The sequence below is a fragment of the Schistocerca piceifrons genome, chromosome 3 (assembly GCF_021461385.2).
Source record: "Schistocerca piceifrons isolate TAMUIC-IGC-003096 chromosome 3, iqSchPice1.1, whole genome shotgun sequence".
NCBI lineage: Eukaryota > Metazoa > Arthropoda > Insecta > Orthoptera > Acrididae > Schistocerca > Schistocerca piceifrons.
In genome coordinates this window covers 503148397-503165512 of record NC_060140.1, presented here as the reverse complement: position 1 = coordinate 503165512, position 17116 = coordinate 503148397, and the positions used below count along the sequence as shown (strand labels likewise).

Sequence of the window (17116 nt, the reverse complement as noted above, 5' to 3'; positions counted from 1 at the left end):
GAATACCATGAAAATACTGAAGTACAGGTGATGCTTACTGCACAATCCTAGGGCTACATTTCCTTTATAAACATCATTCTAAAATGCACCTTGGACGTCACACAGTAAAACACAGTTGCACATTGTTCCATCTGGGAGAAACTGTTGTCAGTGATATATTGCCACAAGGTTCATCTGTCATGATAGATGAACCAATTAATCTGTGTGCAAGACCACTAAGGATCAATTCGTGAGATAAAGTACCGCATGGTACACGGAAATTACTGTGAAGGAATTTGGGATAAAAAGCTAGCTCTGAATGTGTTAGTTAATTAAAGCATGATGTTCTGCACTCAACACTATTATATATGTACTGGAAATAAATGGTGAACAGGTAGTGCTTGTCAATACTGGGAATTCTGGGACCAAAGCCCTGAATTTCTCTAAGGGATGGTTGCTCATCAATTTAGATGTTCTATATGAAGATGATTTAAAATGGCTCTGGGCACTATGGGACTCAACTGCTGTGGTCATCAGTCCCCTAGAACTTAGAACCACTTAAACCTAACTAACCTAAGGACATCACACACATCCATGCCCGAGGCAGGATTCGAACCTGCAACCGTAGCAGTCGCACGGTTCCGGACTGCGCGCCTAGAACCGCGAGAAAAGATTATTTAAATAGCATGATTTTGAACACTAGCCATGAGCAAGCCACCAGTGGAACTACATTATGCAAGAAGGTGAAACATTTAAAAGAAGCTAAAAGAATAGGATGGAGGAATTAATGTTTGAATTTGAGGACCTGTTCAATCCTTGTGGATCTTTACCAGTGATGGAAGAATTTTCTAACTGGCAATTACAAGATGGTGTCACTGGAGAAAGTACCAGCTTGTGTGGTGCATCTGTGATGGCACTGCTGGAAAAGGGCTCAGACAGAATGAAAACTAATAATTTTTCTGTTACTACAGGCACATCAACAGCCATACAATTACAGGTGCATATCCAATCCCAGACATATTGGAAATCCTGGACAATTTATGGCAACATAGGTATTTTCCACTACAGATCCAAGGCGTGGCTATCATCAGTTAAATGGAGCACCGGAGGACCAGCCAAAAATGACATTTATGGTTTCTTGGGGTCACTACCAGTATCGGCATATGGCACATGTGCTGAAAAATGCATCATCCAAGTTTCAATGTTTGTTGGACAAAGTGCTGAGAGGATATATATATATATATATATATATATATATATATATATATATATATATATATATATATATATATATATATATATATATATATATATATATATATATATATATATATATATATATATCGTTAGACACACAAACAAACACAAACAAACACACAAAATTCAAGCTTTCGCAACAAACTGTTGCCTCATCAGGAAAGAGGGAAGGAGAGGGAAAGACGAAAGGAAGTGGGTTTTAAGGGAGAGGGTAAGGAGTCATTCCAATCCCGGGAGCGGAAAGACTTACCTTAGGGGGGAAAAAGGACAGGTATACACTCGCACACACACACATATCCATCCACACATACAGACACAAGCAGACATATTTAAAGACCAATAACAAAGACCAATACAATTAAAGTGTCACAAGTCTGGAGACACTAAGGATAGTAGCAATCTGAAACAATGAACAGTTGACATGAAGTATTCTGAACGGTGCCAATTTTTAACAATGAGAACTTACGGACCAATGGTCAAGTTATCATGAAACTACTAAAGCTCATCTGTTGAGGGCTGATAACATACTAATTTATGTTGATTGCCAGTTACTAATAAATTCAGTAAATATGTGGCATGAGGTGGCACCACACAATGCCAGTATTAGCTCTTGAACAAAGAAGTTTGACAACTGCTGGTCTACATTAACATTTTGGTAGGATTAATGGAAATAATTATAGGCTAATGAATGGTTAATTCAGTATTTGGGAAAAGTTATATTTTGCTTTTGTGTGTTTTTACAAGGAAAATCATTTATTTGTCTTGATAATGTAGTGAGCTGTGAGTTTGTTTTGTTTTGTTTCATGGTATACCTGAGATGATATTCATTCTGTTGTAAATAATTGTATGTAGGTTTAGGAAGGGCATATCATAATCTGTGCAACATTGCCAAGATTGCAGCAGCTGGAAGAGTATTGTATAGTGCCCATCCAGGATGGTCCAGACTGCCACAGTGACAAATGAAACGAAATTATTTTTATAAAGGACAGGAGTGGAAGGATGAGTGTGGGACATCCTCGCATCCAGCCCTATTTTCAGGAAAGAGATATACATGGGGTATATACAGTACACAATCCAGCAGTGGTTACTGCAAATTATTATATGAAAGGGCAACACTGGGGAGCAGAATAGTAGGAGCTGCAAGGAAGCAGTATATTGATAAACAGTATGATGTGTGACAGTTCAGGGCCAACTGTTTGACTACTGGCAACTATAACAAGGGTTCCAATTCTGAACTTCACATATCCGCTACTGTACTTGTCTGACAAAAGTTTGGAAATACAATCTGCTAAAAACCTGACCTTTCTGAACAATATGGTGTATTCTAACATACTCAGTTCTCTGGACAAGACTATAGCATTGCAAAAAGTGTGTATTTGTGCTGAGAAAATGTTTCTACACGTGCAACAGTAGTGCATCAGATACCAGCACAAAATCACAGCATGTGTGTTTCAAATTCAAATACAATCTTGCTTTTGGTTCTAGTTTGTGCAGCCTACATTGTGGTACATCTATTAATGGTGGAAAACCAACCACATTTATGAACTCCCTGTCCATCATACATACTCAACTGGGAGTAAATAGTCATTAAATGTACCAGCCACAGGACAATGTGAACTGGACTGGATTAGAATTAGAACAGTTGGAATGAAATATAGATAAATGTAAGAAGAAAGTTATAAACATACTCTGTTTAAGCCATTCACAGATTTTGCAGCAGCCTGCGATTTAGTGGACCAAAGCATCTGAATAGGGGAGGAATGTTACTCCACCGCCATCTCCACAACCTGCAGCCAGGCGAGCCAGCCAGCTGCCTTAAAAATTCCATTGCCAAAGCCAGAAATGCAATAAGCCAACAAGGTGAAATCCTCTATTACAGCAATGTGGCAATTGTGGTTATCACATGCGGGCTGATCTGTGTGTCATCTCTAGTCCTGCTACTGCCAGGGCCTGAACTGGCAACTACCAGGTGGGGCCTCTGCTGCAAACTGACAAGTGTCTCCTGGGCGCCTTCAAACAATCACTGGTTCACAGTGTTCACCTGAGTGCCTCCCATAGCTGACCCACTACAAGCTACTGGCTAGGCACTTCATTTACACCTAATGGCATGGTTGGTCCACACATGAGTCTGCCACCACTGCCAGTCTGAAATCTGCATGGCTCATGTAACTAACCGCTCAGACATTGACACATCTCCTCTATTGTGGCCACCTTTTGGTCTGACATCCTTGTTGCCTCCTCACACTGTTGCACACTTCACTGTGCAAGCACTGCCACCCAGGGTCATCATATGTCATTGGGACAATGCCTACATCGGTTGTATGAATTCTACCAAATATATTTGTTGTTGTTACCACTGCAGTTATGATTCCATAATGGCTGAGGAACTGGTTCTTCACAACTGCTGCCCAGCCAGTGATGATCATCTTCATCTTGACATAGTATGAGATCAACGATGCTCAGACCATCCTGATCCATGACAATTATAACCACTTGTTTAACAGCATGTTGGTCCACCTCAAGAACACAATACAAGCAATCATTCTGCATAACATGGACTCAGTGAGAACGTATTAGATTTCTGGAGGTACATGGGGCCAGATGTCTATGCACAGGCCACACAATTCCCATAAATTATGGGCTGGTGGTATGTGGGTGCAGAGCTTGCACTCAACAGGGTGCCAGTTGTATTCTATCACGCTCAGATCAAGCAAATTTGATGGTCAGGACATGAACATGAGTTCACTTTTGTGCTCCTGAAACCACTGTAGCACTCTTCTGGCCTTGTGATATAGCAAGTTATCCTGCTGGAAGATGCTATCACTGTCGGGGAAGACATCAAGCATGAAGGAATGCAGCCAGTCTGCAACAACGTTCACATAATCCACAGCTGTTATGGTAGCCTTCAATTACTGTCACAAGTCCCATAGAAGCCTCTGTGAATATTCTCATAGTGTAATATTTCCCCCACCAGCCTGCATCTGTGGCACTACTTGTATTTTGAGCAGCAATTCACCTGGATGATAGGACATCTGAATATGATCATTAACCTGGTCTAATAAGAAATGTGTTCCATCTGATCAGGTGAACTGTTTCCATTGATCCATAGTCCAGTCTTGAGATTCTGTGCCCACTGACTGCAGTTATAATAGGTGACGACAGAAGTTATCTGCTACATACCTTCATGTTCAACAAAGTATACTGAGCAGTGTGCTCCAAAACACATCCTCCAACCACTTTCCATAGATACTCCAAAGAGTAGTACATGAATGGGTGATCAGCTTCATCATTTCCGAGATGCTTGTTCCCAGGAATCAAGCCATAACTATCTACCCCTTTTCAAAGTCAGTCACATCAGGGGCTTTTCCGCATTTGTGGACCCTATCAGTGCTAGAATGATTCCCCAATAGTCTCTGCTGTCTCTGCTCTGCTTGTATGGTTGGTTGATTTGGGGGAGGGGACCAAACAGTGAAGTCATTGGTCCCCTCAGATTAGGGAAGGATGGGGAAGGAAGTCTGCCATGCCCTTTCAAAGGAATCATCCCAGCATTTGCATGAAGTGATTTAGAGAAATCAAGAAAAACCTAAATCAGGATGGCCAGATGCGGGTCTGAACAGTCGTCCTCCAAAATGCAAGTCTAGTGTGCTAACCGTTGTGCCACCTTGCTTGGTACTCTGCTTGTATGCCTTTTTTTTTTTTTTAACTGCAAAAAGTGCCGGCAATCCCACCAAGCAGCATTTAATCATGCGGTGTGCAGTGGCCATAATGTTTTAGCTCATTAATGTAAATCTGGCATTTGACTAATGAAAAGCTATCTGTTGAAGAAAATATCTTCTTGTCATTGGAGCTGTGTTTTCCATGCAGCAGACTTTCAGTCAGCAAAACAGACAGAGTTGCTGTGTACCTTATCTGGAGAAGATGACAGGTAACTTGCAAATTCACAGTCAAGAATGTTCAATAACACATACACTGCCTGCAAAAAAGTGAAGCACCCAGAAGACATGGTCAGATCCCAATGTCAGTACACTAACGACATTGGTGGTGTGAAGCCTATAATTAGTGGTAAAAGTAATTACAGTGATATATACTTAACAAAGAATAGCTATAACAAGTACTGTATTCAAACTTTAGAAGCATATAAAGATTCCACGAACTACTATATAAAGGACAGTTTCCCTGTTATCTTCTTCTGATTGCTTGTCTTTTTGATCTTGTTGCTTGGTTCTTGTCTTGTGCTTGTGGCTCTGTACGCCACCTGATATATAGAGGTTCGCTGACTACTCATGTAAGCTGAATTACCATTAAATAATAATTATCAGCATTGAAATTTACAAATTTGTTCTTGTTGTGAAATGGAGACATTTTCCTTTCCTTACCATTTACATAAATATGGCCAATGCTTTGTACTGGTGGAAGATTGTGTGGTATTTTAATTTAATTCCAAAAGCTTCTTAAAATTACTATTTTTTTCATTGCTCACACTCTACATTCTGAACAACCTGCATTTTAAATTTATTTATGGATTCCGATTTTCAGTTAACACAGCACGGTTATCTTTGATTGTCGAAAATTTAACTTTACATAAAACCACAGTAGCAGAAGCTTGCATTAGCTTTGGCTTGAGCTTGACAAATTGGAATTAAAATAATTTTCAATTTCTTTTGAGTCAGAAAGAAAAATATTTAATATCCATACCAGATATAATGTTTTGTAGCAGTAAAATATATCTGTGATCTCAAAATAGTAATTCCTATCATCATGATATTTTCACTTTACACACAGGATATATTTGAAGCACAATTTTCATTATTAAATGTAGGAAGAGAAGTCCTTAATAATAAAAGGTATTTATTCTTGCTTTCCCAATAACTGTTTAGGGAGATACCTTCTCAATTTCCCATAGCAAAATCAGGTAGGGTCTAATTTAAATTGGCGACCATTGGCAGACCATTTCAGATTGTAGAGCATTATATACATAATAGCTGTACAATTTTGTGATTTTTGTGAATTTTCTTTTTCATGTACAACCCATCTGGAAGATAAACAAAGGTAGTACTTCAGTTGACGATTGATGAGTTTCCTGGAACTGACTACGCCTGACTGTAAAAGGTAAGGAGATCGATCCTGGAATTTCATATTTCAACACACTGTTTTTCAGAAAGCAAAGAAAGATGATCCTAATTTCATACTAATAGTGGATAAAAGTGGTGAATAGCTGGTTAATAAGTTCTGAAATATGATTCACCTACTCTTCCCTTTCCTACTATTGGATTCCAGTGTCCCATGACTATTAAATTTTCATCTCCCTTCACTATCTGAATAATTTCTTTTATCTCCTCATACATTTATTCAGACTTTCATCATCTGCGGACCTAATTGGCATATAAACTTGTACTACTGTGGTATGTGTCGGCTTCATGTCTATCTTTGCTACAATAATGTGTTCACTATGCTGTTTGTAGTAGCTTACCCATGTTCCCATTTTTTATTCATTATTAAACCTACTCCTGTATTACCTCTATTTGATTCTCCATTTTTAACACTATATTCACCTGACCAGAAGTCCTGTTCCTCCTCTCACCGCCTGTCACTGAACTTCGCTAATTCCCACTATATCTAGCTTCAACCTATCCACTTCCCTTTTTAAATTTTCTAACCTACCTGCCCGATTAAGGGATCTGACATTTCACACTCCAATCTACATCTACATCTACATTTATACTCCGCAAGCCACCCAATGGTGTGTGGTGGAGGGCACTTTACGTGCCATGGTCATTACCTCTCTTTTCTGTTCCAGTCGCATGTGGTTCGCGGGAAGAACGACTGTCTGAAAGCCTCCGTACGCGCTCGAATCTCTCTAATTTTACATTCGTGATCTCCTCTGGAGGTATAAGTAAGGGGAAGCAATATATTCAATACCTCATCCAGAAACGCACCCTCTCGAAACCTGGCGAGCAAGCTACACCGCGATGCAGAGCACCTCTCTTGCAGAGTCTGCCACTTGAGTTTGCTAAACATCTCCATAACGCTATCACGGTTACCAAATAACCCTGTGACGAAACGCGCTGCTCTTCTTTGGATCTTCTCTATCTCCTCCGTCAACCCGATCTGGTACGGATCCCACACTGATGAGCAATACTCAAATATAGGTCGAACGAGTGTTTTGTAAGCCACCTCCTTTGTTGATGGACTACATTTTCTAAGGACTCTCCCAATGAATCTCAACCTGGCACCCGCCTTACCAACAATTAATTTTATATGATCATTCCACTTCAAATCATTCCGCACGCATACTCCCAGATATTTTACAGAAGTAACTGCTACCAGTGTTTGTTCCGCTATCATATAATCATACAATAAAGGATCCTTCTTTCTATGTATTCGCAATACATTACATTTGTCTATGTTAAGGGTCAGTTGCCACTCCCTGCCCCAAGTGCCTATCCGCTGCAAATCTTCCTGCATTTCGCTACAATTTCCTAATGCTGCAACTTCTCTGTATACTACAGCATCATCCACGAAAAGCTGCATGGAACTTCTGACACTATCTACTAGGTTATTTATATATATTGTGAAAAGCAATGGTCCCATAACACTCCCCTGTGGCACACCAGAGGTTACTTTAACGTCTGTAGACGTCTCCCCATTGATAACAACATGCTGTGTTCTGTTTGCTACAAACTCTTCAATCCAGCCACACAGCTGGTCTGATATTCCGAAGGCTCTTACTTTGTTTATCAGGCGACAGTGCGGAACTGTATCGAACGCCTTCCGGAAGTCAAGGAAAATAGCATCTACCTGGGAGCCTGTATCTAATATTTTCTGGGTCTCATGAACAAATAAAGCAAGTTGGGTCTCACACGATCACTGTTTCCGGAATCCATGTTGATTCCTACAGAGCAGATTCTGGGTTTCCAAAAACAACATGATACGCGAGCAAATAACATGTTCTAAAATTCTACAACAGATCGATGTCAGAGATATAGGCCTATAGTTTTGCGGATCTGCTCGACGACCCTTCTTGAAAACTGGAACTACCTGTGCTCTTTTCCAATCATTTGGAACCTTCTGTTCCTCTAGAGACTTGCGGTAAATGGCTGTTAGAAGGGGGGCAAGTTCTTTTGTGTACTTTGTGTAGAATCGAACTGGTATCCTGTCAGGTCCAGTGGACTTTCCTCTGTTGAGTGATTCCAGTTGCTTTTCTATTCCTTGGACACTTATTTCGATGTCAGCCATTGTTTCATTTGTGCGAGGATTTAGAGAAGGAACTGCAGTGCGGTCTTCCTCTGTGAAACAGCTTTGGAAAATGGTGTTTAGTATTTCAGCTTTACGCATGTCATCCTCTGTTTCAATGCCATCATCATCCCGTAGTGTCTGGATATGCTGTTTTGAGCCACTTACTGATTTAACGTAAGACCAGAACTTCCTGGGATTTTCTGTCAAGTTGGTACATATAATTTTACTTTCGAATTCACTGAACGCTTCACGCATAGCCCTCCTTACGCTAACTTTGACATTGTTTAGCTTCTGTTTGTCTGAGAGGTTTTGTCTGTGTTTACACTTGGAGTGAAGCTCTCTTTGCTTTTGCAGTAGTTTCCTAACTTTGTTGTTGAACCACAGTGGGTTTTGCCCGTCCCTCACAGTTTTACTCGGCACGTACCTGTCTAAAACGCATTTTACGATTGCCTTGAACTTTTTCCATAAACACTCAACATTGTCAGTGTCGGAACAGAAATTTTCGTTTTCCTCTGTTAGGTAGTCTGAAATCTGCCTCCTATTACTCTTGCTAAACAGATAAACCTTCCTCCTTTTTTTTTATACTCCTATTAACTTCCATATTCAGGGATGCTGCAACGGCCTTATGATCACTCATTCCCTGTTCTGCACTTACAGAGTCGAAAAGTTCGGGTTTGTTTGTTATCAGTAGGTCCAAGATGTTATCTCCACGAGTCGGTTCTCTGTTTAATTGCTCGAGGTAATTTTTGGATAGTGCACTTAGTATAATGTCACTCGATGCTCTGTCCCTACCTCCCGTCCTAAACATTTGAGTGTCCCAGTCTATATCTGGTAAATTGAAATCTCCACCTAAGACTATAACATGCTGAGAAAATTTATGTGACATGTATTCCAAATTTTCTCTCAGCTGTTCTGCCACTAATGCTGCTGAGTCGGGAGGTCGGTAAAAGGAGCCAACTATTAACCTAGCTCAGTTGTTGAGTGTAACCTCCACCCATAATAATTCACAGGAACTATCCACTTCTACTTCACTACAGGATAAACTACTACTAACAGCGACAAACACGCCACCACCAGTTGCATGCAATCTATCCTTTCTAAACACCGTCTGTGCTTTTGTAAAAATTTCGGCAGAATTTATCTCTGGCTTCAGCCAGCTTTCTGTACCGATAACGATTTCAGCTTTGGTGCCTTCTATCAGCGCTTGAAGTTCTGGTACTTTACCAATGCAGCTTCGACAGTTTACAATTACAGTACCGATTGCTGCTTGGCCCCCGCATGTCCTGACTTTGCCCCGCACCCATTGAGGCTGCTGTCCTTTCTGTACTTGGCCGAGGCCATCTAACCTAAAAAACCGCCTAGTCCATGCCACACAACCCCTGCTACTCGTGTAGCTGCTTGCTGCGTGTAGTGGACTTCTGACCTATCCAGCGGAACCCGAAACCCCACTACCCTATGGCACAAGTCGAGGAATCTGCAGCCCACACGGTCGCAGAACCGTCTCAGCCTCTGATTCAGATCCTCCACTCGGCTCTGTACCAAAGGTCCGCAGTCAGTCCTGTCGACGATGCTGCAGATGGTGAGCTCTGTTTTCATCCCGCTAGCGAGACTGGCAGTCTTCACCAAATCAGACAGCCGCCGGAAGCCAGAGAGGATTTCCTCCGATCCATAGCGACACACATCATTGGTGCCGACATGAGCGACCACCTGCAGATGGGTGCACCCTGTACCCTTCATGGCATCCGAAAGGACCCTTTCCACATCTGGAATGACTCCCCCCCGGTATGCACACGGAGTGCACATTGGAATCCGTAGAACGCCAGTTTTCTTCCTCCCGACAATGACGTCCTCCTGGGGATTTAGGTTAGTTCTCATCAGTAAATGTCGCAGTCTCCCTCAGTACGGAAACTGTGAGCCATATCTGGTGCAGACTTTCTTTTTTATTGCTAAATAAACATTGATGTTTTTTGAGTGTTCAGTAGTCCTGAAACATGTGCTTTCAGTTTGTAAATTCAGTTCTATCTTGGTTTATTATTAACCCAATCTTTCAAAAACATGATTTTACAAAGAGATATATCTGTTTCACCCCATCACTTCATTTTCTCAGCAGTAATCTATCATCTGTGTATGTTACAGAGTTGTACAAGTGTAGTTAAAACATGGAACACACATTTAATGAATTTGTACTATTTGTAAGTAGTTCACATACACAAATTGCCCTCCTATTTCATATTAAATCAGTAATGTAGAGACTGTCATCTAGTTACAGAAATAAACAAATTTAAATCCAGTACCCATGTGAGCTCATCAAGAAGTAAACACTGCATCACCACAGGGCTAACACTACAAAAGAAGAAGAAGAAGAAGAAGAAGAAGAAGAATAGGAGGAGGAGGAGGAGGAGGAGGAGGAAGAACCACCATTCCATCACAAACTCCATATGCTAATTTCTCTCCCAGATTCCAAAACCAAATAATAGTATGAGATTCCACATTATTCATTACAGAAGTAGTTTTTTTGAATTCTCTGTAATGATGTCATCAGTAAAATGAGACTAACACACAGAAACAATGTAAAATGTCAATATACTTCTATGGAATGTGCACCATTTGGGTATTCACGCTATTTCTAACTAAAGGTATGAATCCTGTGAAGACATTTATGAACAAAAATGTAAAAGAGCATGCACGACACTTATAAAGCATTAGAGTCAACAATCTAGCTTCCTTTAACACCTAAAGCACTTAAATGAAGGTCACAATAGTTCTCGGAAAAATTATTTTAAATTGTAAGCATTTACCCTCTAAGTACTTTGTGATCATACATGTATCATCATTCTGTTAGGGTTAACGATGCAGAGGCAGTAGTTTCTACTACTAATAGGGAATTCTCGTAAAAGTCATTGTTCACCTTCAATAATTTATTGAGAACAATTTCTATTTCTAGTTTCTATTTCTAATTGGTGATAACAACGACAAAAAATAAGGCGATGTTCCCATTATGTTCTTAATGAATATTATCAAATTATAATATTGTCTTATAGCTGTATTCAATTATACAGAAAACCACTATCTTCTTCTTCTTTACATAATGTCACAGTTACTTTTAAAGTGACGTGTTTCTCCCACAGAAAACTATACCTTGTGCCTGCTCTCTCTCTCGCAAGAAGCCAGTCAACAAGTTCAGAGCCGAGAAAGCAACCTCTGTAATTGCGAAGCCTATAGCGATGTGTGTGCAGCCCCAGACCTGAAACTGGATCACGCAGTTCTTCTGCCAAAGAGCAAAGTGAGGCCGATTCCTGTAATGCACGTACTCTTTCCTCCATGTTCAGGTAGCCTGAGCCCTGAGCCCTGTAAGACAGAAACACATTAGACATTAGCATTGCCATTTCATCACAATTCAAGAAGAAATTTGTACATGATTTTTATTATGAGTATGAATGTTAATCTTATCACTAAGCTCAACCAGTTTTCTATTGAAAGGTGAATGAGTCTCCAACGAGTGCAAAATATATGGGAAGGAGAAGCCGTAGACAGCAATAATTATTAGAAGTTCAGGCAATGCACATGTATGAAATTTAATTTCATTTTAAGCATCCTCTTGGAGTTTATGATCTCATAACTGAAAAGGTACTGCATCAATAAAATTTGGGTAGCATTATATATTACTGTACTACTTCAGTAACTATTAATCAAATAATTTCTCTTTGGTAATTAGCATAGATGGATAGTTAACAGTGTATCAAAACACTGGTATGTGCACACGTACACTTTCCCTCAGCTCCATAATTTCAAGAAACAATGCAGCATATTCTGAGCATGCAGAATTTAAAGTCATGCTGAAAAGGAAATAGAGTTCGAAACACATACAGAGTACACACTGCTGAAACACTACCTGCAACATATGGAAAATGTGTTCCAAACTTCAAAGTATATATACCTTCCAAGGGCAAAGCGATCTTCTTGAAAGCCAACAGATGTTTTCCTACGTGCAGTTTGGGCATCTTGCGCATCTGCTGCAATAACACTGCTGCTACCTAGGCTACCCTGAACTGCTGATGTATGTACAACAGAAGAATTCCCGAACTTCACCTGTAGGTCTTCTTGCACCAGTCGCAGATCAGCTGATAGATCAGCTGCTGTGTCTGCTGACTGAAGATACGAAAGCACAACTTTGCAACAATATGTGCACACTCGAAGATCACCTAAGGACATAAAGCAATTTACTATTATTATGTCTGACACAATTAAAAAATACTTTCAGTGAAAGCTACGTTTCTAATATGCAACAGACAATTATGCCAAAATTTATTTCGAGGTCATCACAGGCTTATACTATCCTATAAAAGTAGACACACTTATGGAAACAGTCGTGTCAGATACCACCCCTACTGCAATTTTTGCACAGATTCATATGAGGACATGATCACCAGCCATCTTTTCATCTGAATGAATGGCCATTGCCAAACTGCACCTAAGAAAGGAGCTAACCGCCCAGGGACAGAATACAATGCCACGTATGGCAGGCTCTATTTCAATTGCTACTTCAAATGTGTGGGTATTATCGGCACGCCTCACAGGGGCTACAAATGTGGATGGGCATAGCTGAGGAGAGAGATGTATACTGACAGAGGGGGAGGAGGCATACAGTGAGAGAGAGGAGGATGAGGTGAATTGCACTGTATCTCAATTTTATGGAATGCATTGTGAGCACACTAAAAAAATATCTTTTTGAAATTTTGATGAATTACGGCTTGGGCATGTCTGCAAGAAGTAGCAGGCTATTTTTTTATTTTAATTTATTCGTTAGTTATTGCAAATAACATGACCAAAAATACTTGACAAAACTACATCTTCATTTCAAACACCCATCATTTTATTATTTCTTGGAAAAGAAAAAAAAAAAAAAGAAAAAAAAAGAACTAACTGTGCTATTACTCCATGTGCAATACCCTATAGATTAAGAAAAATTTTTGTTTTTTGATTTCAGTTAATATCTGCCAACTGAACACACCTCAGTTTGGATCCTAAAACCAGTTGAACAGGCCAATGAAAAAAAAAATTTTTTTAAACGTTTTTTACTTTGATAGCTGATGTTCATAGATTTTTATGAGCCAAGTCCAAATCTAGCCCTAGGGTTTTTTTTTTTTTTTTTTTTTTTTGTATCACCTATAGTTTTTGAGCAATATGCTTTTTATCACATAGTATAAAAATCCTATGCTATATGGCAAACGGGGAAATTAATGAAACACTTTGTTACAACATAAGCATGGTTTGTATTTACAGTAAGCTACTTAAAACAATGATGTGTTAATAGAAGTTTCACTTGTCAGCTGAAATTGGTTTGTATTTTCTTTCTCTTTCTGCATTGAAGCTTCTTGTGTAACTTTTTCTATGATGAGTCGCTTGCTGAACTTCTCAGTGAAGTGACCAACAGTAGTCCCCCATCATGTTGGTGTTCCAGCGGCCTTGGTAGCATTTTTCCATCACTTTAATGTCCTGGTGAAAAAGCTCTCCTTGCTCCTCACTAACATCTCCCATATTGTCCGGGAAGTAATCAAGGTGACCGTTCAAAAAGTGAACTTTCAGGTTTATTACACATCCTAAAGTTTTAAACTTCTTTAACATTGTAGCTATAATAGAAAAATATTCTGGGTTTTTTCATGTCCTAAGAACTTTGTAACGACTTGCTTGAATGATACCCATGCTTCTTACTCATTTAAGGTCATTGTGGATTCAAAGTTAACACCAAACATCACTTTTCTAATGTCAGGTCTGACAAAGACACTTCTTTTAGTTTAGCTTCTGAAAGGTGTGGAAACTTTTGGCAAAGATACTTAAAACATGGTCCATCTTTAGGCAAAGCCTTCACAAACTGTTTTATTAGTCCTAACTTTATATGTAGAGGTGGTAGGTGTACATTTTTTTTTATCTACAAGGTTTTTGTGTAGAATGTTGTTCTCACCAGGTTTTAAAGACCCCCTCACAGGCCAGTTCTTTCTGCACCAGTGTTGATCCTTAGTCCTACTGTACCATTCACACAAGAAACATGGAAACTTGGTAAAGCCACCTTGCTGACCAAGGAGCATGCATGTTACTTTTAGATCACCACATGTCATCCAACCACGAGCAGAATAGCCTATTTTATTTAGCACTATTTCTAGGTTTTCATAGCTTTTTTCATATGTACAGAATGTCCAACAGGTATAGATGCGTACATGTTACCATTGTGTAATAAAACAGCCTTTACACTAGTTTTGGACGAATCAATAAACATCCTCCAGTCTTCCTTTTTGTACTCAATACAAAACTCATTCGTCAGATCAGCAATGTCTGAGCAGCACACTAAATCACCTTCTTGTTGAAAAAACTTGGAAAATTGCTATTCTCTCTTTCTATACATGTATATGCTGGTTCCAACTGCCAATAAGTTCTTTTCTTTTAATCCAGAGCCAAGCAATTCAACTTTTTCTTTTGTTAAGCCCAGATCCCTAGCCAAATTGTTAAGCTTGGTCTGAGTAAACAATTTGGGCTCTAGACTTTCTGTATTACAATGGAATTCATCATCATCTGGTTCATCTAAATCAGATTGTACATCAGAAAATACTTGTTGGAATAGAATTTAAATCATCTGTTGGTTCAGGAACTGGCAAATCTACACCGTGCCCTACTGGTCGGATGACAGACGGAAGGTTAGGGTAGCTTATTACCTTCTTGTTTTGTCGAATTATGACCAATAATATCAACACTGCAAAAGCGGTAATCATCGGAATGATTTCTTGGCTCCCTCCACATCATAGGAACAACTAATTTAAAGGCTTTTTTCTCCTTTTTGGACCATTTTCTCAGATCTTCACCACACACATAACATACCTTATGTGCCACCCAAGATTTATCTTGATCACCAAGTTTAGATCCAAAGTATGATAGGTAAAGCTCTTTCACAAAGTCTGTAACATTTATTTGCTGATTGTTAATCATAAATTCACCACAAATATAAGAAACAGGAAAGTGAGGTTAGGTTGCCAGTAAACAAAACACCATCTGTTAACACAAAAATAGTTGACCTTTTTTGCCAGCAAATGTTTTTCAGTAGTGTTACCAATGTCATCTACATTCATTACACCTCTTTTTTAAATTATTTTAACTATATAAAAACTGTTAAATTCTTTAAAAAATTGTTAAATTTAATAAATTTAACTGTAAAGTCTAAAGAAGTGGTGGGTGATACAGTTTTTTAAGTATCATATTTGGATTTCCCACCCCAAAAAACATAAGAATAAGGTATTTTCATCAAAAAAGTTTTTCCACCGTTGGCCTGTGTAATTAATGCACAAAAAGATTTATGTTGCTTGCTTCAATAGTTTTTTCAAAAAAAAAATAATAAAAATTGCTTATATTATGAGCAGACTGAGGACAATAAACCCTTAAAGCACTGTCTGGAGTTGGTGATAAATTAGTCATTAATATAGATCCTTTAGATTTATGTGTCACAACCAATGTAGAATTGCAGTTTTTGATCTGACATGAACTTGCTGTGAGCAATTTCCCTTTTGCCTGTGCCCTTTCCAGTGATGCAATCACATTTGGGTAAATCAGAAAAGCTCTAGGTCTGGATTGCTGGATAGGAATTTGGATCCTATCTAGTGAGTCCACTGTCTTTAACTACTGATGCCTTTTGAGCATTAGGTAGCATTACTCAACATGTCAGCGTTGCTAGAGCAGCAGAATTGTCCACATACAATTAAGAATATTCACGTTCCACTTGAGTTAACTCACTCACTACTAAGTGCCAGCCTAATCTCACTGAGCTTTATACACTATAAGAGAAGAAAAATAAATAAAATAAAATAAAAACAAAAAAAATAAACATATGCACAACAAAGGAACTGGCCGAATGGAGTCAAAATTGTACACACAAACATGTAATTACAATTCCAGAAAAATTGGGTGATATATTCATGAGAAAGAGCTTCACAAACTGAGCAAGTCAGTATCATGTTGGTCCACTTCTGGCCCTTATGCAAGCAATTATTCAGCTGGCACTGTTTGAAAGAGTTCTGGAATGTCTTCCTAAGGGATCTCACAATAAATTCCATCCAATTGGCACTTTAAATTACCAAATCCCCACCTGGTTGGAGGGCCCTGTCGATTATGCTCCAAACATTCTCAATAAAGGCAGAGATCCAACGACCTTGCTGGCCAAGGTAGGGTTTGGCAAGCAACAAGACATGCAGTAGAAACTCTTGCCGTGAGCGGGCAGGCATTATCTTTCTTAAATGCAAGCCCAGGTTGGCTTGAAGTGAAGGGCAACAATATGAGGCACAGAATATCATTGACATACCACTGTGCTGTAACACTGCTGCAGGTACAACCAAAGGGGTCCTGCTATGAAATAAAATGGCACCTCAGACCATCACTCATGGTTTTGAAGCCATATGGCAGGGCTGGTCATTGGTGCTCAATTTGAAGCAGGACTCATCACTGAACACCAATGTATGGCAATCAATGAGATTCCATGCCAAAGACATCTAGAGATGCTCCAGACAGTGGTGGGATACCAACCTGACATCACCTGCGGTATGGCTTGACATCCAGAAGGGATAGTCTGGGGTGAAATTTCATTTCATAGCACGACCCCTTTGCT

General features: G+C 39.4%; 1 protein-coding gene across 1 annotated transcript in view; it reads right to left on the bottom strand.

Moving 5' to 3' along the window:
* LOC124788540 (1-phosphatidylinositol 3-phosphate 5-kinase) overlaps positions 1-17116 on the bottom strand; it is a 407657-nt gene that overhangs the window by 322727 nt on the left and 67814 nt on the right. Inside the window, exons 5-6 of the mRNA XM_047255810.1 lie at positions 12410-12674; positions 11611-11820 (exon numbers count right to left, since the gene is read on the bottom strand). Of these exons, the coding sequence (XP_047111766.1) occupies positions 11611-11820; positions 12410-12674 (475 nt within the window). The remainder of the gene's footprint in view (positions 1-11610; positions 11821-12409; positions 12675-17116) is intronic.